The 26078-nt window shown below is 39.8% G+C and overlaps 1 protein-coding gene across 1 annotated transcript in view; it reads left to right on the forward strand.

The window, feature by feature from the left end:
• The window catches only part of PITPNC1 (phosphatidylinositol transfer protein, cytoplasmic 1), a gene marked incomplete at its 5' end in the record, with an annotated part of 42169 nt that overhangs the window by 6962 nt on the left and 9129 nt on the right, over positions 1-26078 (forward strand). Inside the window, 2 exons of the mRNA XM_008943395.1 lie at positions 8321-8392; positions 18404-18499. Coding sequence (XP_008941643.1) covers positions 8321-8392; positions 18404-18499 — 168 coding nt within the window. The remainder of the gene's footprint in view (positions 1-8320; positions 8393-18403; positions 18500-26078) is intronic.

Here is a 26078-nt window from a genome sequence, read left to right on the forward strand (position 1 = left end):
GAAGTAGAAAAAATACTCTCAAACTGAGGCCAAAGGAAGTCATCCAGATTTGGGGACACTATTTAGAGAATAAGGCACTCCTCTAAAGTTCAAATCCTCCTTTTAGAGCCTGGGGTGTTACTTAAAAACTGTATGTGAGAAAGTCTCTTCAACTTACAACTGGAGTTGCTTTGGTTTTGATCTTGTAATTAGAAACCTGACAAGATACCTTGCCAAAAGACATGTTTCATTTTTAAGTTCATGTAATATCGTGATTAGGTTGATGCCAAGCTCATCAGGTTGGGACAGAGCTGAGAGGGGCCCTGTAGCAGGAGCTCCCAGGGACTCTGCTCTGGGGGGGATGCCAGGACCTGGGGACTGGCGAGTGGCTCCACTCAAGCTACACACACTGCTGGGAATGGGCATTGCTAGCTGCTGCCTTTCAGAAAGAACCCCTTTGCTAGTCACACTCTGGAGCCTTTTTCACTTGGAGGGTGGAGGAAGGACGCCTTGCAGCTCTCAACAAACCCTTACATGCCAGCTTGTCACAGGATTTGCAAACTTGTGTCTTTAGTTTAAAATATTTATGCTGTTCTTAGATAGGTGGACAAGAATGACTGAACTTTCAGGAGGCTTTCTTCTTTTTCTTTCTGAGGTGCTCCAGCTAAGTTAGAAATAATTAACTGGAAAGCAAACCTGTCTCTATTGCAAAGCAAACGAAAAAGGATTGCATAGAATTAAGTTTCTTTACCTGAATCAGGATATTGTTAGACACTAAGCAGCACAGAGCAAATATCCATTGACCTGTTCAAGTGACAGCTGAGATTCTGGACATAAAGAGAGGAGCCTCATGCAAACAAACAACCAGATCATGAATTTATGGTGATAAAAACATGGTACAAACATTTCATAAAATCAAAGCACACTGAAAATGAGCCTAGCAAAGCTTAGCTATCAAGCTGGAGTACAAAGAGGTTAGGAAAAATACAAACAGAATGTAAGCAAGCTCCTCTGAGTTTGAAGGTGTAGTTCAAGTGTTTACCAGTGATAATTTAAAATAGTTTTGCTGTCTAATCTGAACAGTTTCAGTGCTGGCAATATTTCAGTTCTGGGGAAAAAATTCAAAAACAGCTGGATTCTTTTTTTTCTATGCGTAATTTATGGCCAATTGTTAGTTTCACAATTATAAATATATAAAGCAAAATAAACACTAAAAACGGCAAGTTTTTATTCTCTGCTAGGGGGAAGAGTGTTCTTTCAACCTATCAACATCTCAAATTAACTTAGGAATAGGATATAAATTCAGAATATTTATGAAAAACAGTTATGGAACAGAAAGCAGGAGACAACAATTCCTTTGATGTATCACAATGACATTAATCCTTCTACAGCAAATGACTGAGGCAAATAAAATTATTTCATCTGGCATGTGTCAAGGCCCCAGAGCGATAGTTAGTAAATGTTCTATTATTGACCTGCTGGTTTCTGATTACTTTTGAGAACAGACATGTTTTGTGCTTCATTTAGTCAGCTGCCAGTTTATCCATAAAGTAAATTATCTGAAAGGAATGTTTTTTGTAATTGTTATTTTTATAATGAGATCACTTGAGAAGGAAAAAAAGTTGTTTCAGATAAACATTGCAAGGAATCTGTAGAGTTTTTTTCCTGTCTTCTCTTTATCTGATTACCCGTGCTTGAGATTTGGATGTAGCCCATCAGTCTTCAGTGCACAAACTTCTCTCCAGCTTGAGAATACAAAGAGCCTGCATCAAAAATACAACAGAATCTGGTTAAAGAATTAGAGCCTAATTAAAATTTCTACCAAAAATCTTCCCCTCTCACCCCTCAGTTTAGAAGACAAGCTAACTGGTGACTTCACTCTAGTAAATCGCATGCTTGATTACTTTAGAGATTCTAGCAACAGGAAAGACTTCTTACAAATATTGTAAAAATATAATTTTAGAAAGCTGTAAACTTGTGTTCTTATTTAATAGCTTAATCTCGTTGAAACAATAAAGCCAAGTGCTTAGGAGAATTCCCTTTTTCCACCACTGGTGTGCTGCAAAGCAACCCAAACCCCTCTGACTGCTGGGCCTGCCATTGTCACTGGTGCACACTGCTCCTCTCCCATCCCTCCTCAGTGAACAGCTTACTGATCCCGTGGATCAAAGGAGGAGATCCTAGGGAAGGCAAAACTAGAGATACGTCCTGAGCTTCACAGTGGTTGGGAGAAACTTGTTAGTCAACTGTTTCATCTTCAAGTTATTGTATGTAATACAACCAAACAGTGGGGTTCTTTCCAGGGTAGTTTATGAGAGCTTTAACTCCCTTGTTTATTTGCAAGCCCTTTTTTTGCATTGTTCTTACATTTTCATCTCAACAGCACTTTTTCTGCTCTTTGCCAACTTCCTGTGCTTATCTTGCTCTCCACTTTCTCCTCCCTCTCACTGAGTCACATCTTCTGAGTTCTGCCATCACCCTGCCCAGCCCTTTCCACCCATTGTCATGACTTTGTCATCCTGACTGGTGCTGGGCTGTGCAGTCAGGAAGTGGTGTGACAGCAGCTCGGCCTGCTCACAGGCAGTGCATTTGGGAGGTAGACAATAACAGGGACTCAATGATCTTAAAGGGCTTTCCCAACCAAAATGATTCTATGGTGGCCATTAAAAAAAAACCCAACTTTATTCAGTTAAAGAAACTGTCTTTATTCTTCCTGTAAACAGCTGTAATGTAATTTGAAATATGCTGTAGAGACATCACTGCATACAGAAAACAGAGACCACAGTTGCATTTTCAATCCATGAGAACCCTGCCTCTGCTCTGAATTTTTCCTGCCTCCAAGGGCTTTCCCTAGTCATTGGCAGAACAGGTATCTGAAAGTTACCCTATTAGCAATAATCTGATTTTGTTTGGCCAGGCTCACCCTCATTGGGGCAGTTACTGTGTTCTTTACCTCTAGGCTCCATGGAGATGGCTCTCTAAGGAATCCAGTTCCACCTGTGTTGCCAAAATAATGTTTATGTGACCATATTAAAAAAACTATCAGTCTGAAAAGTGGTGGGAGTTCAGAGAGAACATTTGCATGAAACGTCTGCCTCTCCAGGCTTTTATGTTAAGATTTTGGGGATATGCTTCTGCTGTTTTATCTGTGATTCATCTTTACTGTACAAAATAACCCCCAATAACTGTGAATTAATATTCACAAGGAGCAGAAGTGGGGTGCAATGACGAGGTCTCCAGCAGGTCTTGGAACATTCTACAGCAAAAATAAAAAGGAAAATGAAACTGGCTAAAATGGCATGGATGGAATGGTGCTCACCCACACAGAGCAGGTTACAGAGGGTAAGGAAACCTCAGGCACCCTCTGCCCAACATATTTACTGGCAACTGCAGCAATTCCTGCAGCCACCTCGGGTGGAATTACTATGCAAAGGTTGTTTTTACAATCCTCTCCATAAAACGATTGTAAACCACCATATGTTTGACTGTCTCTTTAAGACTTTGGCAAGTGTTTTGGCATACTTAGGTTCTACCCTGTTCTTGTAAGTGTTGCTTATTGCTATGGCAACACTAATCAATCATCATGCTAAAAATAGGCCTTTCATTTCTCAAGTGGTTATCTGTAGTGAATTGAAAATGCAACTGTGGTCTGTGTTTTCTGTATGCTGCTTTCATTTCCCTTTATTTTAATCTGGAAACACTCGTGTTTATATGTGGTAATTACTATTGCAGACTCAGGTTATCTCACTAGTTATTCTCTCGAGCCTTAAACCTCTCCCAGGTCTTCCAAAAGGAGTGCCAAATACAGAAAGTTTAAGAAAACAAAGAAAAAAACCCAGAATATTCCCCTTGATTTTGAGTGCCACCGGTGTACCGGACTATAACAAATTTTGAGGGGTTGATTTCACATCTAAAAAGTCTCATTTCAAGTTCAGGACTGCATCTGCCACCGTGTTCTGTGGCAGAGGAGCCCTGCCAGCTGCAGGCAGTGCCAGGGGAGCTGGGAGCAGGGCCCTGTGCGTTCCTGCGGGCGCATCCATCCCCTGCCAGGTCTGTGCTGGAAGAACACACCCCGGGGAGGCAGGGCAGAAAGGGAGTGGTGCTTCAAAAAAAGAACTACTGAAAGGTTTATTACTTACCATTCACTCCCGAGTTTGATTCTGACTGTTGCATAACACTTTTAATCCCTGTCTAAGTAAATATCCAGCTACTTAGGGAGGGGGGAAAAAACCCAATAACTTTTTGCGTGCTGAATAATAGTCTTCTGAATGATGCATAAACAGTTTTCTGGTTCTGCCAGAGCCCTCTGCCAATTAGTCAGAGTGCAGCTGATGAATCATGAGACACATTCTGTGAAATGTTCAAAAATTTGGACCCTGCTAAGTGTTCCTGAAAGCCAGTGAGACCCCCCACAGCTGCTGAAACAGTGGTTGGCAGCCAGTCGAGTTTCTGAGAGATATATTTGCAATGGAGTACTTTTTGGTGAATTTAAGGTTTTATTTGGGGTAAATTCATGTTACCATTTATAACCTCTAATTAGATTGTTATAGTCCTTGCCTTTCTACTAAATACACAGGGAGGCTGACTATTCAAAGCTGGTGCAGAAAATGACTTCCCGCTCTCTAATGAGGTGGCTTGAGGTAAATGGCACTTAAATTCTTCTGTAATACTCTGAAGATTTCTCATCTTTTCTTAATGTTTCCTTTTTTGAAATACAAGATTAGAAGTGCTCTTTTTTTTTATTCAAAGTTTAGATTCTGGGTCACAGGAAACAACAACTAGATTGAGGCAGTGGCTTGCTGAGCTGCTACAGACAGCCTAATGCAGCCTTAAGTTCAATATCTGAAATGGCTGTGTTGCAAAGTGCCATCAGCTGACTCATTGCTGGTAAACTCCAGGCAGTGACTGAAGAGAGTAGATTTTTTAAAATAGCAAGGTACAAGGGAAATCTGGCATTTGACTATTCAAATTTTCCTCTGAAACCGTAGCCATGGTTCAAATCAAACACACAAAGGGATTTCATATTTTGCGTGGTTCTCCTCTGCTGGACCTGAAACTGTGACCCAAAAGGAGATATTTTGATAATAAAAAAATTAATATTGAAGAATGTACTCCATCCAACACCACCTGAATTTCTATAGTTAGATCATCAGGAAAGATACTGAATCAGAACCAGGGAGGAGGAACTGCTTTGGTAACGGTGTTAACTTTGTTTTAGCTGTAAATGACACATGCTATCCTGAGTTCCTTCTGGCAACAGGCCCATGAGAGGAGCACCAAGGCCTGTGGTGGCCCCTGCTACTGCCCAGAAGAGCTGAGAGAACTGTGCTCCCCGGGGCCGTTAAGGTGTCAGCACAGTCTGAGCAGTTTCCATGGTCACTGAGGCTTCTGACAAACCACCAGACCCAGACTGTGTAACTTAAAAGTTTGCAAACTCACAAAGCTCTGACCTAGTTACTCAACCCACTCAAGGCCTTCACGGCCCTTCCACTAGTGACAGATCACTGATATTATTCTGTTTTCTGGTTTTCTCTATTACTAGATTTTATTTAGGGAGTGTTGATTTTGTTTATTTGTGTAGCAAAGAAAATGAAATTTGGGTCCTCAGATCAAGAGAGCAGCTACTTAACATACAGTAACATGCAAGGAAAACATGGCCTGGAGCAGTAGCCTTGAAATAGAGACAAGATGTTGGTAAATGTTTTCCTAATAACAGATTTCCAGCCAGTATATCCTAGATGGTATGGCACACAGCTCTACCATTTTCAGGAAAAATGTTCTAAAAGCTGTTATTCAGACCTAAGCCTTGAGTCCTTAGTGGTGCAGTCCCAGTTACACTAGTAACTGCTGATGAAACAAAATATTCCTTGGCAGTGTCCCCTCTTTTCCTCAGGGCTGCTTTCCACGGGATGCCCATACGCAGAGGTCTGGTGTCAGCAGGGGCTCTGTGACCCCCATACTTACACATCTTGGTAAAATACAAGGCTGGCATACACTAAATTTTTGAGATCAATAACCCATGATTTTACCACCCTAGCACCAATGTAGTTATTTCCCAAATGCTCTAAAAACTGTGCAGTAGATGATGTCTGTCGTTAGGTTATACATTTTTTTTAAAAATCTGCCTTTCATAATCCACCTCCAGTAGTAATTTACTTTTCAACCCTCTGTGTTCTCCTGCAAACACAGAAAACAACCAGAATGTTGGTTTGAATACAAATGCTCTGGATGACATCAGCCATTGTTTCAGGACCTGCTGGCATCACTCAGTCTCCTGGGTCATTCTCTACTTTTTTGTAACATCACATTTATAACTTTTCTTACTCTAGGAACATTCTGTGATAGAATCCTTTTAATCAACCCCTTTTATTCATCTCTTCTTCCAGCTGTCAATACAGTTCAAGGACATTCATTCCACCTTTTGGTTAATTTTGGAGAGCCAAATTAGAGCCTTATGACAAACCTTGGCTGCTTCTTTCTTTTCTTTATTTTTTCCCCAGCTTCTTTCCCTGTAGTGCCTACTTTTTGCCAAGGCTTTTTTGTTTGCAGATGCCTCTGGATGTCTGCCAGAATAGGGGCAGCATACAGATACATGGTGAAACCCCAATTGGGAGAATATCTGGATTTTTTTTGTTGTCAATTCATATTACAAGATACCCTGTTCTGACAGACTGTAAATATTGTATATTTTCAGCTGGCCCTTCCTGAGATGTACACACAGGAAATGTTTAATTGCCCACAGAATATAGGTGATAGGAGCTAGCAGATCTGTCACTGAACTTGCCCCATCCTGTACTCTACATACATTCTTTTTTTCATCTCCCACATGCTCACTCAGTGAAGACATTGCATAGCTCAGAGCCAGCTGCAGCTTAGGCTGGATTGAAACTCATAAATGTCCTACTCCACAGAAACCTTTAACAAAAGGCAAAACGTCTGTAAGCTGTGAAGAGAAGCCTGTGTGGTCTGGGCATCTGCAGCACCAATGTTCTACACGGGAGTTTTTCAGTATGCTAATGGAGAGACAGTTTGAGCAGAAGCCTTCCACGACACCAAAACCTTATTCTGGCAAAACTCTCTCACCTGTGTTTTCAAAAAGGCTTGGTTCTAAGTGTGCTTATTGAATACTAGATATCCTGTGATCAGAAGACTGGACAATAACGTGTTGGGTGCTACCTGTGGCATCAGGATTAGATTGTTGCAGTCTCAAAGGAGCTGGCTTCCATCTCAGTTTTGTTGCACTACAGCTGACCTCCTAAATCATCCCCTCTTTTCTTTCTCCTCAGCCCCTCCCTTAGAAGAACTTTCTGAATTTTTATCAAGTCCGAACTTGGACCAACAGCAATGTGAACACTGAGGCATCATAATGTCCTCATTGTCTAACCTGTATGTACAGTACATTAAATAATCCCACTCTTCACAAAGCCTTTCTGCCACAGGGCATTCGTGATGCATCACAGGGAACCGGCACTTCAGTGCCACTGGCAGTTAATGGGAGGAAAGATTGGTGACTAATAGTAAAGGTGCTGAACTAGGATCCTTCAGAGTTTGTTAGAAGTTGATTTCAAAGTACTGAAATGCTAAAGAAAATATATTTTAAATGTTTGGGTTTTTTTTTTTTTTTCTGCGTGTAATTGGTTGCCTAGTATTGTAAATTCTAGTCTTGATAAGCCAAAGAAATTAAGCAAACCACAGAAAAATATATTTACTCCCATATAAAATACAGAAATATTACCTTTGATAGATAAACATCTGTGCATTCTTAATTTTCATGTATTGCTAGCTAAAGATTGATTTGGGTTTAGTATAAAGGAATTTCCACAGCAGCTCAAAACACATCTTCATTTCATTAACAGGAAATTATGCTAAAATTAATTTCTTACTGAAAATTTCAAAAAGCCCTGACATCATCACATTGATGTCTCTTTGTTTAGCACCTGCAGCTAGTGAAGTGTCCTTGGATTGTTTTATTTGGGGCATAGACTAATCTATGATGACAAATGCTTAGCTGCTCTCGAGATGCTGGTGAAATGAATCTGTAACCAGACATTCAGGATATTTCTACTCTCATACATAGTGAGCATGAAAACTGTTGTACCCAGTTGTTCCAAAGTGCTTAACTGATTTTTTTATACTCTCATTATAGTATTCAACTTTTAGATAGAATTTCTACATCCCTCCAGAATCATAAAAACCTTTGCTGTTATATTCTGTGTACTCTTACTTTTTCTTGAAGTAATCTGAAAAAAAATAAGAAAGTTGATAACAAAGAGGGTAAGTATATCAGCTGATGAAGCAAAGCATATTTTTTATGTCAAACGTATTTTTTCTTTTGTTGCAGTGTTCATTTTTGCCTAAATTCTCCATTCATATAGAAACAAAATACGAGGACAACAAAGGAAGCAATGACAGTGTAAGTATGATGGCTTTTGCAAAATTTGGCTTAATCCTTCTAGTTAATCCTGGTCTATACGTGGGGGTGACAGGCCTTTCAGTCTGGGAAAGGGGCTGACCAGGCTCCTATCTTGCACCTACCCCAGTGTACTGTTCCTTAACAGTTTGTGGGCTTGCAGGGTAATTGCCTCTAAAGCACCACGAGAGGAAAGATTTGTGCACACAACTTCCCTTCTGCATCTCATATTCCACTTGTTATTTCTCTAAACACAACACCATTTACATATGTGAATTTAGTCCTGATGAACATTTAGGGTGAGTAAAGAAAATATTGCTCTGTGTTTGTGTGTGTGTAATTGTATTCCAGTTTATCTGTTTCACATTATTCTCTTTGAATAAAGGGGGTTGAATTCAAAGGAGCTGTTAGGAAGAGTAAACAGGAAACAAAACAATGGTCAGAGATGAGAGATCTCAGTAAACAGCTTCAAGGGAACAATGGCTGGACCTCTGAGGTGATGCTTTTGGCAACCACTTACTAAATGTTAAAAAGTTCTCAGAGTTAGAGCTTAGAGATGAAAGGATCATTAACTATGCAAGATCCTCTCTGGAGGAAGGGTGGGAATGAGGAGCCAGCAGCTGCGGATCAGGAGATGCTCAGGAATAGAAGGCAGGAGGTCAGTTAGACTTTGCTGTCCTGACAGGGAGCAGAGTCATACATTTGCAAGAAAATAATAACTTCTGATAAATGCAGGCATGTAAAGCTCCAGCCCTTGGACTGATACACAGATATGTTTCATGTTTATATTCTTTGAACAATCGTTTGTTGCAGATTTAGGGGAAGACAATTCTCATAGGTGTGAAATAAGGTAAAAATGTCTGGAGAATCGATCTGTCATACAGACACCTGGTGAAGGACTGTTTGACCTCACCGTGGAGAAAGCAGGTGACAGTAAAGCAGATTTTAAGCAGTCTGAGTAACAGAGGCTTTCAGTTTCCAGGGGTGTCCCTCCAGCAGCCCTGCTAGGGTTGAGGAGTTCTGTTCTCCAGGTGGGAGGTGTGTTTCCCTCCCCACACTGGGCCTGCTGACATCTGCTCCACTGCTCAGGGCAGAGTCAGCACGTGTGAACAACAAGGTAGCAGTTGGAATAAAGCTTTTGGCACACAGGCACTTTCCTGATGGGAACAGGACAGAGATCATGTATTAGCCACCAGACACAGCGACCTTCAGCCACTGCTAGGCTAAGGCAGATCAGGGAGGGAGGAAAAACAAGTGTATTGCATTACCAGCTGTAGGAGCATTATGTAATTACACACTTTTTAACATTCACTTCTGCTTTTTGGCAGCACTTTAATTCAGAGCAAGCCCACACCTTTAGTTTTGGGGGGGTGCAAATTAGTTTCCTGGTACATTATAATGTCAGCAAAGAGAAGTCACGTTCTGTGCTGCTGATGCCTAACAGAGGAAGAAGTGGAGCTATTTAATCAGTGAATCTTCACGTTTTCCTGTGTCAGCTTTGTGGCTAAAACACTATGAATCAAGCCCTGAATAGTACCCAACCGATGAATTTAAGATGGAAGTAACACAGAGGTGGGATACTCAGACAATGTAAAGAATCTGCTTGAATCCAGCTGCTCAAATGTCATTTTTACCAGAGTGTCAGTGGGGTAATATATTCTATTACCTTTGTATTGTGGTACCTGACTCACAGACTAGGCAAGTATTTACCAAGAGTAACAGATTAAATTGACCCTTACTTGAACTGAGGGGTAGAAAGAGAAGCTGAGTTAGAGGGCTGTGCTCCAGCCCTGATGTCCATGATTTTGTAATTGAGAGCTATGCTAGGCACTAGTGTGAACACAATAAACCTTTGGAAGAGCTACAGGTTGTGCTGCTGCAGCACTGGGCTGCTGGAAAGAGAGTAAATATGGAGAGATGGGATTGAGTCTGCAGAGAGGCTTCAGTTAAACCAAACACCTTGGAACTAAGGGACTGAGTCAGGCTGGTTTCTAGTACTCAGTGGTTTAAACCTCACCTTAAAGAGTGTGTTTCTCTCTTGTATCAAGCATGTTTAGATTAAATTTCACTATGTTTGCCTGATAAGAAAGCAACAGGAAATATTGCATCTGTTTATATATATATAAAATCTGTTGATTTTGCAGTTATAATGCAAAATATACTGAATTAATATTAATATTACAGTAATTAGGGTAATAATGCATGTCTGACTTTAACTCAACTATTCCTATTTTTTGACATCATACAGGTTTTTTTGAAGCTCTGAACTAGTCTTCATTTCTGTGCTATCTAATAAAGTAGAAATTGTGAAAAGTAGTAATTAGATATAAGGATACTAAAGCTAATTCCATTGATTAGTGGAAAAAAAGCAATATAAATGCTCTTGGGTTCCTGTTGTCATTTAGCAGGCTAGTATGTTATTAGAGTTATTTTATTTAACATTGCATTGTCTGGTAAAATTCTACCTAATTACTGCAATATATCTTGATGCAAAAGTCCTCCTGTTTTTTCTTTCCAATTGTTATGATGATAGAAAAAACTAGTGAGACATAATGATACCTGCTTTGGAACTTGATTTTTCTATGGCTTAGGCTTTGTCATCATTTTAACCCATTCTACATGTGCTTAAAGCAGTAGTGTTCTGATCTGTTAAAGTCTGCACTTGATTTGCACAAATATAAAAATTCCCAGAAGGAACAATGGGCAAAGCCCCCTTTATTTAGATAAAATATTGTGTAGAGGGTGGTGGTGCAGTACCATGAAACCATCCAGCAGTGATTCCTAGTGCTACAGGGCAGCTGAGTTTGCTGTCTTACGTCTAGATGTTTGCATGGCAACTCTCTCCTCAGAAAAACAGACTCAGTGCTGGGTGAACGTGTTAGTACATCAAATATTGTCCCTGCCACCTTGCAGCTTTACAGCTTCATTAGTAGGGTTAGAAGCTAAACCAAAGAGCCAAGCCAAGCCATCCTGTGTTTCCTCTCATGGGTCTTTTAAAAACTAAACTTCCTAGTTTAAAAAGAAAAATTATTTGTATTTTATTTTCAATTACAGAAAGGAACTTTTGAAAAATTAGAATGTTATGTAAATGAGACTGTAGGTGGTATCTGCAGAGTAGGTGAAAATATTGCTCCTTACCTAAGTCAAGGTTGCAGTGGAACTGCTGAGAAGAGGGAGGTGCAGGTGCCTAGACAGACAGCTTCAGCCAACACAGCAGGCTGGGAAGTGCTTAGTAACTGCTCAGGGCACACTTCTCTCCTATGAGAAAAATTAGCAGTTAGGGAATTTGAATATAGATACACAAAGTCTGTATTTTGAATATTAAAACCTTAAGTTAAATACAAGAGCATTCTTAAGGTTATCTAATTAACAGAACGGTCAGAAATCCCTGGCAGGAGTGCTGGTTTGTGAATAAAAGATTAGCCTGTGGTTTTCATGAGCAGACTTTGTTAACCTCTTTTTTTTTTTTTTTATTTAGGCAGATATTAATTTTCCTTTAACAGTCTATTGATTGGTCAGTATTTATGTCACATAAGGCTAATTTTATTCTAAACAATGTATTGCTCTCATTTTTCTGCTATCCCTATTTTTACTATTTTAGTCTACACTGCAGGCACACATTTTATGCTTTTTTCTTTATTTTAGTGGAGGATGCATCAGCTTAGGCTTTCTGTTGATTGCAGAGGATCCACCACATGGCTCCAGCAGCTATTGTGATCATGCCCAGTGGTCTCACAGGCTGCAGCTCTGTGGCTGTTCTCTCATGGCACGGGCTACTCCTGGTGAACATTTCTGAAACGTGGTCTGTAGCTGAAGTGAGAGGAAAGGTAAAGTGAAGGCAGACACTGTCCAAGCCAGTCACTGAATCACAGAGACATTGCAATTTTCCTGTTTGTTGCAGAAGGTTCTCTGTTTGGCTGGGTTTTGTTGTTTTGTTTTTTAGTCACAGAATTAATTTCTGCTGATATTTGAGCAGCGAGTTTTTGCCATCTGATGGCATCTGGGGAAAGCAAAAAAGTACAGCTTGTAAAAATAATGCAGTAGTCAGTAAGAGGAATTCACTGTAACATGGTGCCTTGCCCTTTGTAACATAACATTTTGCTCTGGAGAAGTCAGTGGCTGGATCTTGGTTATTAAAGAGTAACATGCAAGATCTTAAAATAGCATAGTCTCTCTTTTTGTTAAAGGGCCATGACATTTATTAGCAAGAATAACATTATTCTTATGGGTAATGAAGACATGGAGTAAAGATTTTGAGGCTATATTTCAGGATGACAAAGTATGGGTATCATCAGGCAAAGTAAGCAAGTGTCTGTCTCAGTAATGCTGAAAGAGTCATCAGAGCTACAGCACTAGTTCTTTGTCAGCCAAGGGAAAAATATATTATGAACATGTTTCTTGGCTTTCAAAGGTAATAGTGTTGAAAATGCATGTCTCAGAACAACCATTTGCCAAATGAAAACAAGAGGTAGTTCTCTACTCCATGTAGTTATAAATTAACACTAGTAGCACTTGACACATGAATAGCCTGAGGATGCCAAAACCAGCCAGCTAATAGCAGATATTACCTGATATGCAACCAAAGTAAACTGCAGTGCCATCATTTAAAGTCAGAAAATCCTTTCTTGTCAGTGGCTCCTACTCCTGCAGCCCCACAAGTAACTGTACAGGATGGGATCACTCCTCATGCTTCACCCTTAGTGTGTGTCCCTGAAGGGCTGGCTGCGAAACATTGGACTAAAGTAAAATAAATTGTAGGTATGGCCAGCTAAGAAGAGAAGCTGTTTCTAGTTTGCTGGGTTTAGGGTGATTTTTTTTTTCTATCTTAGTAACATGGAACTAGGTTGTAACAAACTCCAGTATAGCACATGTAAATGAAATGTAAATTTGCTATTTAAGGGAACTGCCATGAAACACTGATTTCAGCTGAAATAGATTCAGCTGTGCCCTGGCTTAGCCTCCCCACACTGCAGGATCTCATGCTGTAAATTGTCTGAAGGACTGCTCAGCACTGCTGCAGAATATGCCAAAGTCAAAGCTAGGGTCACTTTTAGGGATGATTTTATTTGCACCCAGACTTCTTCTGTATGATGGTGTTGAGTATCTGTCTCCTCTGTAATTTGCAATGAAAAACCTTGGTTGTGTGAAGCTTCCCCCCTTCAGCAAGTCTCAAAAAATACAGGCAAACAAGTGGAGAAGTTAGCCTAAAATGCCTTCTGTGTGAAGAGCTCTCTTTTTGTTGAGCATAACCACAAATAGTATGTCCCAAGCACAGATGGCTATTGGAGAACATAAGATAAGGCCCATGCTGACAGAGAGTGTGAACAAGCAATATGGTTGTGCCTCTACTTTTTGATTGCTCTAAACGAACTACTGAAGTTAATTAGTGAATCTAACACTTGAAACAGATGTGACCTGAAAAAACCCAATCCCCAATAAGTAAATATTGTTGATAGTATACTATGGTCTCAGAAGCATAGCTACTTTGCCATAATTACATGAAAATGCATTTCTCAGTTCAGAAAGTACAAATGGAAATATTTCATGAGAGATGGAATAAGAGGCAGGGTGACATGGAGATAAAAAGGAGCTGATAAATATGTAACTGCTTCTTCCACTCTGCAGCAGACAGTGATATTCCCGTGCCATTCAGTGAGCCAAAGTTCCTGCTCTCAGGGAGAGATTTAGTCTTTTTCCACAGAGGAACTGCTCCCAGTTAAGTGTGTCCACATAAATAGCTGTAGCCAGTGAACAGGTCTGAGATCAGTCCATTGCTGTAGTCTTTACCTGTGTAAATCTCAGAAGCAAATTAATGGACTTTGGAGGCAACTGAGTTTGGAACATGGCTTACTGAAAAGTTATACACTGAACAAAACTCCACAGCTCAAGTTCTGAATAAGTGTTCTTTTTTTATAGACCAAATTTTCCTTCAGAAAAGAGAGTTAAAGTAGACCAGATGACACAGCCTGCTAAAGGATGCTGTGATGATAAATTGGAGACCAGCCAATAGTTCTGACAATAGCAATCTGAGGAGATGAGAATTTCAAGGTGGAGAGTAGGTTTCATGTCAGATTTTATCTTTTCTTTTGGGGGAGATATATATTCTTGCAGTCCTTACTGCAATTATACCTCCAGCTTTCACATACTATGAAATCAAGATTTAAACCATCCTACAAATAATGGATACAAAACAAGTATGAAAAACATAGAGATCTTCTCCCACCCAAAAGCTCACAAAAAATAGTTTCAGAAAAAAACATACCAATTTTGTTTGTTTGTAGTACTGAATACTGAATTTTGTAGATAGGTTGCCTTATCACTTCCATCTCTGAACAACTTGTCTTTATTTCTAAGTTGGCCTGTTAGTTAACTGCTCCTACAGGAAATGTACTGTTCTGTGTGCACTGGTGTTTAACATGCCAGTCAGCTGCCTTACCACAGCAACGACCAAACTCCTTGTATCTAGGCTGGTTAAAAAAAAACATAACAAAACAAAACACCACAGCATTTTGTAGGAAAGACAGAGACAAGCAACTTTCCAGCTGGTCATCCCTTCAATACCTTCTTTGCTTTTGGTGATAGAAAAAAAATATTACATATCAGAATCATCTGTTATGAAACAAAGCCAAGCCAAACAAGCACAGATTCGACCCTCGGAGTCTTAGGAGTGTAGATGAGTGAGGAGTTTGCCACTGTGAATGTAATCAATGGATTCAGCAGAGTCTGGCTTTATACTATTTATAGCCAAACCAGGGTAGCTGTGGTGATTTGCCATAAAAAATTTTGGATTAGCTACATCTGAATGAGGTTGAAGCCAGCAACTGAGCCTGAAGATAGAAGAAAAAGAGGAAAAATGGGAAAGGAGCTTGTAGAAAAAAAGATATTAAATTTGTTGTTGACTTAAAATTGTCTCATAACCTGACTTTCTGTTCTGGCTTTGGCTACAAGGAAAAGAAAATTCACTAGCAAATTATGTGCTAGGACATGTCTTTGTAGGTCATGAGAAAAATAAAGGAAAGAAATTTAAATACACCAGCACTTAAATTTTTTGTGGTATTCTGTATGATCTTTCTTTCCTCAGGTACTAGAGTCATCTGCCAGGGTTTTTTTGTTGGTTTTTTTTGGTGTGTTTTTCATTTTGTGGTGGTTTTTATTGTGTTGTTGGGTTGTGGTTTTTTTATTATTATTTTTTATTTTCCCCAAAAGAAACTATTTGCCATTTTAAAGATCACCCAATTAAAACCTTCCCTCCACTATTTGTCATTCTTTGTTGAATGAATCTAAATAACTAGGAGTTTCCATTCCTCCTAGATAGAAAGAAGTATATAAATGTCTGTCTGTTATAAATAAGTTGTCACAACCCCCATGCCCCCCAAGAAATACTTGAAACCCACAGCAAAAAGGACACTTCAGCTTGAATGTTACTCTTTGTTTTCCATTTGATTGTGTATTTCAATCTCAGTTAATTACTTGGCTTCCAAATGTAAAGCCTGTCCAGTTCTTTCCAATGTAATATTTAATATTCTGCCTTTCTACATCGTCTTCTTAAGGATACAGATTGTTCTCATCATTCAGTTTCTGCACATTTGCAAATACAGTTGCACAGATTGGGAGCCTTATGCTTCTTTTCGTGGCCTTTAATCTCTTCCTTTAAAACTTTCAAATTTCTGTAGTCTCTTTGCTCACAAATGCAATAAACCCATCCTCCCTACAGGTTTTAAGACAATCCCAGATTATGTGGCTAGGAGAGGCAGTAAGAGAATTAGAGCTAAGGAAGAAATCAGTCTTGTTCTCTAATGACTTCTTATTTTCTGCTGCTGATAGAGTGAGAAGATTAAATCTCTATCTGGAAATCTTGTGAGGACAATCTAAGGAAGGGAGAAGGATAAATGATTAGACAACAAACTTCTGCCAGCAAAGGAAAGCACAAATGTCATTCAACAAATGTTTGGAATGGAGGCACTGGTCAGAGGTAGCCTAAGCAGCAAATAAAGATGTAGTTGACACAATCGAAAAAAACTGGTTTTGGCAGATTGGCAAAGGCATCTGCCATCCCCCCTTCTACCAAAGCATTTTACAGAGCAAAACCAGAATTTAAAACTGTATTACTTAGAGGCTCAATGTGTGGGTCAAGCCTGTGACAGAGCAGGGCACGTTTCTTCAGATAAGCTAGTGGGTAAGAGTCCCAGTCTATGTGCAGATACACGTGTGTTTAAATTTATGACACTTATGACACTTGTATTTGAACCATGCACTAATTCAGAGCCTCAGCTAACCTGCTAATGTCCATTTAAGAGAAACCTCCATTATTTTATTTAAAGCTTAGAGATGATGGTGAAACGCCTCTTGTTCCAGAAACAGTTTAACTGATTTCATCAAGGGACTGCTCTGTATGTCTGAATTTGTTTAGGAAAAAAGCAAGCAAGGAAGCTTATAAAAAGTGAGCCATATTATATATATGAAATGTAACAGTTATTTTAAAGAATGTACCCCAGTTCCAAGAAAGGCTACTCCAGGGGAGGGCCTGTCAGCTCAGATCTATTCAAATAAGCAACAATTTTTTTCAAAATGAGGAGTGGAGAAAGAAAACAAGTACACAAAACGAGACGAGTTTCCCTTTGTTCTGTTCTTCTGCAGTTTCAGACACGTTCACATTTTGCATCCAGCTCACTAAGCATTCAGTGTTGCCTATTTTATTCCAGCACTGTTAACTACCAAGACAACTTAAATTGTAGAGTCAAACTTCAGCTTTTCATTTATTCAAATTATGATTTCCTGAGCGATGTTCTTCTCACCAGCTGCTGTATTTGTTCACCATAGTCCAATGCTCACTTTGAATGCTTTAAATGGGCAGCCACATTTCCTTCAGAAATAATAAAGTAGCATTCTTGTTACTGAATAGTTGCTGACATTTTGTATTTTTAACTATTCCTCTAGGATGAAATGAAATTAAGCGAGCAGAGCATTCACTACATTTATTTAAAAAATAAATAAATAAAATTTATGCTTCCTGGAAACCTTAGCTAAAGAACATTGTGCCCCAAAGGAAAAAAATCACATCATTAGTTTGTTACTGATCTTGACAGCGTGTGCACGACTTCCCTGAATTTTACAGCACGAGTTCATGATAGCCTTTTAGCCAGTCACTATTTCCAAGTCCCAGAATCATGGGGAGAAATTTATTATCGGCATTGCATAAGTCACATGGGTTTCTAAGATGCCTAAATAATTAAATTATGGACACAGGCACAGATGTATACTGTGCTGCAGATGCAAATGACCTGCATTTTCAAAATATACCCATCATTTGCTTTGCATAGAACAAGAGGCTCGATGTTCAAAACCAGGTCCTAAAGGATTAAAATGAAAATAAGCTCTGTGTGTGCACAAATGGATCGTGGAAGTTTCCAGGTTCCACTGAGAGCAGTTTAACTGAAATTTTGATTCTCAGTAAAACAGCAACTTTGCCTTATTGTCCTTAGACTGAAAAGGCTAGAAGCACAGAGTCCAGAAAGCCAGATTTTTTACACAGTGATGGAATCTAGTTCAAAGATGAGAGAACACAATAAAACCAATCCTAGTGTTGACTTCATTGTTTGTGACCAAAGCCTCCATTCCAAAAGGCATGAGGAGGAACAGTGGTGTGAGCAGCAGGTGCTGGACACCATGTGTTGTGTTTAACAGTCCGCTGTCTCTTGATCTGACACAGTGTGTCATTCCCAAAAAAAGTCTGTGGCATAATTCACTTGAACAATTGTTAATCTCACTTAGGAACACCTTGCTTATGTATCATCCTGAGAACACCTCTTTCCTTCCCTTTGATGTCTTTAGTAGGCCAGAGAACGTGACTGTGTCCCTGCAAAAACCTGGTATCTTACATCAGAAGCTGTTCAGGCGCAAGCCTAAAATACTCTATATTGCACAAGTCATTTAAATCACTTGTAACCATTATTCCAGGTGGATTTTGTAAGGGTGTTGTTCCGTTGCAGTGCTGAATTTCTTTAACTCCTGCAGATTTTTGACAAAGAAGCTAAAGATCTGGAGCGCGAGGTCTGCTTCATTGATATTGCCAGCGACGAAATTCCTGAGCGCTACTACAAAGAATCAGAGGTAAGAGACAACTTCATTGGGAAACGGTGAAGAAGGGAGTGTAAGAGGCTGCAGTAAAGCCTTGAATCAAAACATTCCTATTTTTGTATGAAATCCTGCTGGTCATTAGTATTTAAAAAGTTTTCAGTTAGAGAAAAAGCAGATAGCAACCTTTCTATCTAGACTGCCCAACACTTTCTTTAGTAGATGATTCCTCTGACTGAAATACTTTCATACCCTTATCAGAACATATCCTGTACCAGACCTTTGCTGTTCAGCTGAATTAGTTCAAACTAGAAAAGGACCTTGTCTTTGAATCACGGAGCTCAGTGAAGTGTTTGCAGCTCTGAGCAGTTTTGAACATTGCTGTTGTCCTTACTGCATCCTGCCCCAGCCAGTGAGTCCTGGGAAGGGTCTCACCCAGGCCAAGGACAGACAGGCTGCAGTGGGAACAGGGCTGATGCACAGTTGCTCATGAGCGACTGTGACACAAGACCAAGAGGGACTGAAGCGTGTGCTACATCCTGCAGCAAATCTGCCAGAGAGCATCAATGGCAGCAGATGCATTCGGTCTCTTAAATTTCCCTTGGACATTGCTCCCATGTATATTTGATGGTGCAGCTCTCTGAAGGGCACGGGTTTTTTAGGTCAGTGCCGTTCACTGTTTAAAATCAGCAGCCACCATGCAAATGAAGATGAGGTCCCAATGCCTTGAAAAATGATGGTTCACAACAAGTAGCTAGAAAAGAATGATAAGATCTATCCTTGCATTTAATTTTGGAGATATGGTTTGCCTCTGGAGCCAAGTGTATCTTCATAGCTGGCAATGAGTATGGCAGCTGCTTGACTATACAAAACGAGACTACATAACCATTTTTAGGATAGCAAATGAAGACTTGCCAATGAATATATTTTTATACCATAAGAGACATGGTTTGCAGACTAAAAAAGTCAGGTACTTGTTATCTTCCATTTATAGAGCCTATTTCAAATTTTATGTATGGGTCATAAAATAAAATTGCATCTACAGTATAATGAAAAGTAATTTTATTCATTTCCTTAGATAATGAAACCCATCTGTTTAGTACCAAAAATTAAGTAACACCTCATGAAATAGCTTATTGGTCCCATCATCTTATCTGAACTCCACGGTCTTCTGGTTCCGTTTAGGAATGACTGCTGCTATTGAGCAGGTCAGCATTTGACTGTGTTTACAGAAATCATGTAAGATTTTTCATCTCTCTGTGTGTGCACTTCCAGAAATTGTAAAGGTGAAGGTAACTTCTAGCTTTTCAGCTTTCCTTCCCATTTTTAACAGCCAGCTATTAAGCATAGTTTCCATATGATTAATCTTATGATATAGACAACCAGCCTCGTAGTAAGTGAGAAAAGAATTTCCTTGTCTTTGTGGTGTTCTTCTTTGTGTACTTCAAAGACAAATCTAGAGACCCGATTCCAAGCAAAATGGAATTTTTGATGGGTTTAAACAACAAAAATAACCCAGCATCTGTTGTTTTTTTGTACTGACGGCTGATTTGAATGTTGGCTAAATTCTGTTTCAGAATGCACATGGAATAGTAAGAACACCTTAGCTTTTAACTGTGCACATACTGTAACTGATACAGAATTAATAATAGCTGAATTCAGTGTCTTCCAAACTTCACAAACTATGGGGTTTTTATGCTACCATATGATGAACATGAAGCCAAATTCCCATTTCTGATGAGGGCTCTTACATAATTCAGGGACTATAAAAAGATTTTTAATGTTTGTAAATGTAATTTCCGTCTGTTTTCTATCAGAACAGAATAAAAAAGTAAGTGTGTAAATGAGGAATGGTCTGTGCTTTCCAAAGAACAGTTTCAGAAATAACTAAAAAACATTTGCTGTAAGCTTTTGAAAGGTATTTTAGTTACACTAATAACAGCAATTTGGTTTTAAATCATTTAATCTGAATTGATGCTAAGTTTAAAGATTAAAAGTGAAGTACAATCCTCAGGATTTAAGAATGAGATCCCACAGGATAAGTGTTCTCACTCCCATCCAGAAAGACCAGTGAGACTGATTTAAACTTCAGGCATGTTAGTAATCGCTTCATTTCAGTGGATTTTTCACATGCTTAAAATGAAGCAAGTTCTGTATCAGGGTCAGCAGACTTAGCAGCTTCTGCAAATGAGCTTTAAATTTATTTTCTATCCTATTTCTACTTCTATCCTATTTCTTTTTATATCCTTTTATATCTTGCATCCCTCTTCAATTAAAAATGTTTCAGTTTTTGACAGCTGATTTTATTATTTAGTTGTATTACTGCATATTAGAGAGGTAGTTAAATAGTTCAAACCTTTCACACACCACCTCAACTGTTTGCTCTTTGTTAGTGCTTATGAGCCTGCTTGACGTGTGATTTCACCAATTACATAGTTGCTATTAAGCTGGTATTTGTGATTTCTGTTATTTTTAGCTTTAAAATGCTCAGTTATATTTCATTAGCTGTTGGCATCAATACTGTAAGTTTTTCAGAGCCCTCTGTATGAAAAGCCCTTCTTCACAAGTCGATCATGACCTTTCTTTGCGTTAGTGCATCCAATAACTCATTGATTGCAACAGAATGAACTCCAGCAGCTGTAGTGTTGTTTTTCTCTTTACATGAACAGAAGGTGTGGCTGTGTGTGTGTCACACGGCAGCATCCATAGAGGCAGTCATGCTGCAGTGACCACGGGAGGGTTCAGGAGGTGGCCAAGGCACCCACAGCACCAGGCTCAACACAAACAAGTGGGGCAACCGTTCCCTGCTTCCTGGCAGCTGGGACCTAAAAAGACTATTCTTCAGTTGCCTTGACATGAGCCTTACAAACAGATCTATATTCTTCCTCCCATTGTAACTTGCATAATAATGATTCACACATAAAAAGCCAAAATGCATAAAACATCTTCACATGTGTAATACTCCATTTGAATTGCATGGCTCGTTTTGACTTGTGCTGGTACTGATGAGAGAGGAGACGTGTTCTGTGAAAATGTCATGACAGCTGAAGAGAAAATTATTGAATTCAACTTTGTGCATATCTGCTTTTTATCTCCTTCTAAAGTTTAACTAAAATTTAAAAGCAAAGACTATAGTTAGCTGGAGGCCTGAGGAGAGCTGTTGTTTCACTGAGGAGTGCTTTAAAAGAACCTCTGCCAATAAGACTGAGTGATCTCCTGACCAGAATCATCCAAGTGATTTGAATTCCCTGAAGAATGGAAGGCTTATCTGTCAGTGTATGCACAAAAGGACTTAAATCACTAAGTAAATAGTGACTCAGAAGACAGTTCTGTTAGCTCCTGCCAACACAGAGTCCAAGTCTGTCTTCTGTGGAGGTATGCTGAGGTATACTGACTTCTGCTGTCAAAAGAGTTGCCTTGTAGAAGACTGAAGGAGGTATAACTGCAGCAGTTCTGAGTATCCCAAAGCAGATGATTTCATTTTAGCTTAATGACCGTCTACAAACTTCACTGTGAAATAGCCACCAGACTACTCAGCAGTGCTGCTATATCTTAAAGCAAGCTTTCTTTTACAAGCCTGCACTTAAAAATCCTTAAAATTTTAAGAAACTTAAATGTGAGGTTCCAAATTGAGAAAGCTCGAGTCTAGATCCAAGGCAACAGGTTTGCCTGGTTTTTTGCTTCCACATCTGAATGTAGGTATTACACTGAATAGAGAATTTTCTATTTCTGTGTAAAGAATGTATGAGCCTACAGGTAAAAGTAGTTGTAAATTTTGTAGAGTCATTTCCTTGTGACTTTGCCGTCAATGAATATGCATCACCAGCCACCGTGTATTCCCCATATAGACATATATATTTATCTGAATTATAGAAAAGAATAAAACTGAGCTATGCTGAAGAGTGAGGGCCTCAAGTGAATCATTCAGTGAAATGAAACATTTACTGGAGATGTGAGCTACTGCGCAAAATGTTCTTTATCAACATACTCGAGTTCTCAAAACTAACAGTCTTCCATTTCCTGTTTATAACAAACCAGTTTGGAGTTGGACAACTGGAGTAAACTTTTTAAGTTACCTCCAAACAGAAAGATTCCTTCCAGCTGCTGCATTTTCCTCTTTGGTTGCTGGCTTTGACTTTAATGAAGCTGCACTGTAAAAGGTCCAGCTTACTACTGTCCAGGTGCTTTCAGAATAACAAAACCTCTCTCACGTTACAGAGCCAGAAATTCATGGTTCTTGAAATAATAGAGCTGCCTCAGCCCCTCAGTGGGTGTGTGTGACACGGCAGTGTGGCAGCTCAGCACAGGGACAGGGCGCAGCAAAAAGATCAACATTTCCTTCTCATAGAATCATAGAATCATAGAATCAGGAAATTTCCTTCTCCTTACTAACTTCTGTTGTGAGCTTACATAAAGCCTGGCTGGATTATCATATTTTAACACCTCAGAACTCTCCTAATATTTACAATTGGTAAGCATTTAGCTGACTCTTCCAGAAAATACATTTTAACGGAAACGCAAGGAAAGGAAAAAAGTCTTTAAAAATTACTCCACATAAATGCCTATAGCAGCATCTTTACACCAACAAATCTTTCCAGAGCCCTAGCTATGTAAGCTGAAATGCAAACCCTAGCAACTACAGCTCATGGTGAAATGCCAGATCACATGTATTAAAACCATAAAGGATTGGTTCCGAAATTCAAGATCAAACAAAATAGTCTTTAAAGTAAATGGGGTGGGGGGGAAACTGACTGCACTTCAAAAGCACAGTGGTGGAATACAGTGCAGTAGGAGCCTGAAAAAATGTTCCAGAAAAGGATTTTTCTGGGACAGCAAAGTACCTTCTAGTAAGAGAACAGGACGTGTGGCATAAGCACAATGCACTTTCACCTCTGGAGAGCATATTCAGCTTGGGGATCTTTTCCAAGCTAAAATGGCCATACAAGTAACAAGTAATTTTTGAGACAGGTTGGTGACGAGGTTAATAAGATGTTCTGTGCAGGCTTCCAGCATACAGACAAAGGAGGCATGGCCAGCTGCAGAATGGCATCTTCAAATCATCCCTGATCCCACGGCACAGCTTTCCCAGCTAAGGGAAAGCGCACCCGTTCGGATTTGGAAGTGTTCTGTAAACAATGAAAGTATTTAATTATTTAAGGGCAAAATAACAGTCCAGAATTAAATCTGAACAGGCATTGCAACAACCCAGTGCGGTGTTGTCAACACGTTGGTGTGTGCCTCCTGGAAAGGGGGGTTGCAGTTCCACATCTGACACCCATGACGTCTGCAGCCCATGAGGAGGGTTAAGTAAATAAATGCTGAATGTAAACAATGGACTCTCCAACAATAAGCACGTTGAGGCAGGACCCGCCAGACAGGGCCTAAGCAAGAAACACTGGGAGAGTGCTGTGCTGGAAACCATACCCATCACACTGTGGCTTTTATTTTATTGTGATTTTACATTTTATTCTGAAATAAGCCCAGCTCCCGGGTGCTGACGTTTCTGCTAGGTTAGCAGAAGTGCTATTTTTAAATGGCTCTGCACCTGGCAATAATGTATTGCAAATACAGAGGAGGTTTTGCTCCTCTGCAGCAAAAGGATTTGCCAGATGGGCTTTCCTAATAAATGGTGTCTGATAAAAGGACAAGAAGGTTATTTAAACAAAAAGATTTTAGCTATGCCATTACATTTAAAACAGATTGAGGATTTTGCCAGTAGATTAATTAAGGGAAAAATAATGAATAGACACAGTATTCTTTGGATGATGGCTTCTCTAGAAAGGAAGGCATGGGTGGCTGAGCACAACAAAAAGGCACAGACAAAATTAACGATACAAACAATAACAGAAAAATGGGGTCAGACCAAAGATCAGCTTGCCCAGTTTCCAGTCCCTGACAGAAGTGTTGTGCCACAGTCCCTGCCTGGAGCACATGCTGCTCCTCCCTAGCCTGGTGCCCCTGGGATGTGTCTGCAAACCGCCGTCCCTGCCAGGGGAACAGCCAGGATCTGGTGTGGGCAGGTGCCCGTGGTTCCTCCTGGGCCCTGCAGAGGTGTGAGCGTGGCACACGGGTCCTGCTGTCTGACTAACCTCACTGGTGAGCTACAGCATGAAGGGAAGGATTCCAGGCTGTGAATCAGTCTGGCAATTTCAAGCCACGAGTTAGGCACATAAAAACATTCAGGCTCGTGGCTTTCATGTCAAAGGTCTCACTGACTTCAGTGGACTCTGGATGAGACGTTGAAGGGCAAAAGGTTGGTAGTCCTGGTCACACCGAAGGTCATTCTGGTGTGTTGTGCTCCCTGTGGCTGTGGCCAATAGCAGAGGCACAGGAAAGGTGTAAATACATGCAAAATATAGAGACAGATAGAGAGATTCTCCCCTAAATGCTTCCTCATATGAAGCACAGCACAAGCAATGAAGCACAGCACAAGCAATCTGAATGCTTCCTCATATGAAGATTTGAGGTTGCAATTGCACAAGCAATTGCTGAACCAGAATCTGTCTTTCTAAAATACTCCAAGACTTTTTTAAAAACTGATTTTTTAGCATCTTGGTTAAAAGCCCAATGATGTCAGTTTTTACTTATGATAATGACTCCCCTCGGTAAAACACTTGTGTCCTTTGAATTGATGGCCCAGAGATTTACTCTCAAGTTCACTTTGTTTGATGTTGTTTTGCTCATACACAGCATGTTTTGCTCAGCTCATACACAGTCTCTGAGTTTTAGCTCTCCTGAGCATGCACTTAGTAAAATCTTCAATATCTTGACCTTTCATACAGCAGTCTGGAAATCTGTTCCTCTGAATTCTTTCTGTTCCCTGGCTTCCATTCATCAGTCTTTGGTTTTAGACTATCAATATATTAATGTTGTCAGAAAGGCAGGAATTTCCATAAAAGCTATTAAATAGAAGTTGCCCATCACTGCCTGGCTCTTTGCTTCAAACTGTCCAGCCAACTTGTGACTAAACATCTTGTCCTTCAAGAAAAAGGGACAGGATTAAGGGAAGAGAAGATGCCATCTCTGGGCACTGTTGAAGGAATCTGCAACTAGGAGTGATGCCACAGGTGAGCTGCATTGCAGTTGGTGGATTATTTATGGGCCACCAATTTAAGAAAGATTTGCATGAGGAATCCCCTTGTCTGCTGGGTTAACTTCACAAAAACTTGCCAAACCAAAGCAAAGCCCTGGCCAAAGCATCCAGAGGGACCCTGCAGTTTGAACAAGACACTGAGCAGTCGTGCAGGGTAGCTCTTTGTTATTTAATTTTTCTTTATTAATTCTGAGTACTTGATATTGACTCAAATTCATTCCATTAAATCCCTTTGGGCTGCACTGGAGTTGTTCCATTATTGATCTGGTTATCTGGAGGGATATAAGGTGTAACACTCAGGGTTATTAAAGTGCATCTCTGAAATGCTTAATCAAGACAACGGCTCCACCACACTGGTAGTGTATGTGTAAGGAACAGCAGACCCCTCCTGACATGAAACTGCCTTCCGTGGATTTTCTGACTTACTTTACCCTGGAATATTTTGCAGGAATATTTGAAATCATATTTTCTGTAATTATTTCTTTATTTGTGGAACCATTGATTAGAATTTTATGTCTTTCT

This window comes from Merops nubicus, unplaced genomic scaffold, assembly GCF_000691845.1.
Source record: "Merops nubicus isolate BGI_N331 unplaced genomic scaffold, ASM69184v1 scaffold9587, whole genome shotgun sequence".
Classification (NCBI taxonomy): domain Eukaryota; kingdom Metazoa; phylum Chordata; class Aves; order Coraciiformes; family Meropidae; genus Merops; species Merops nubicus.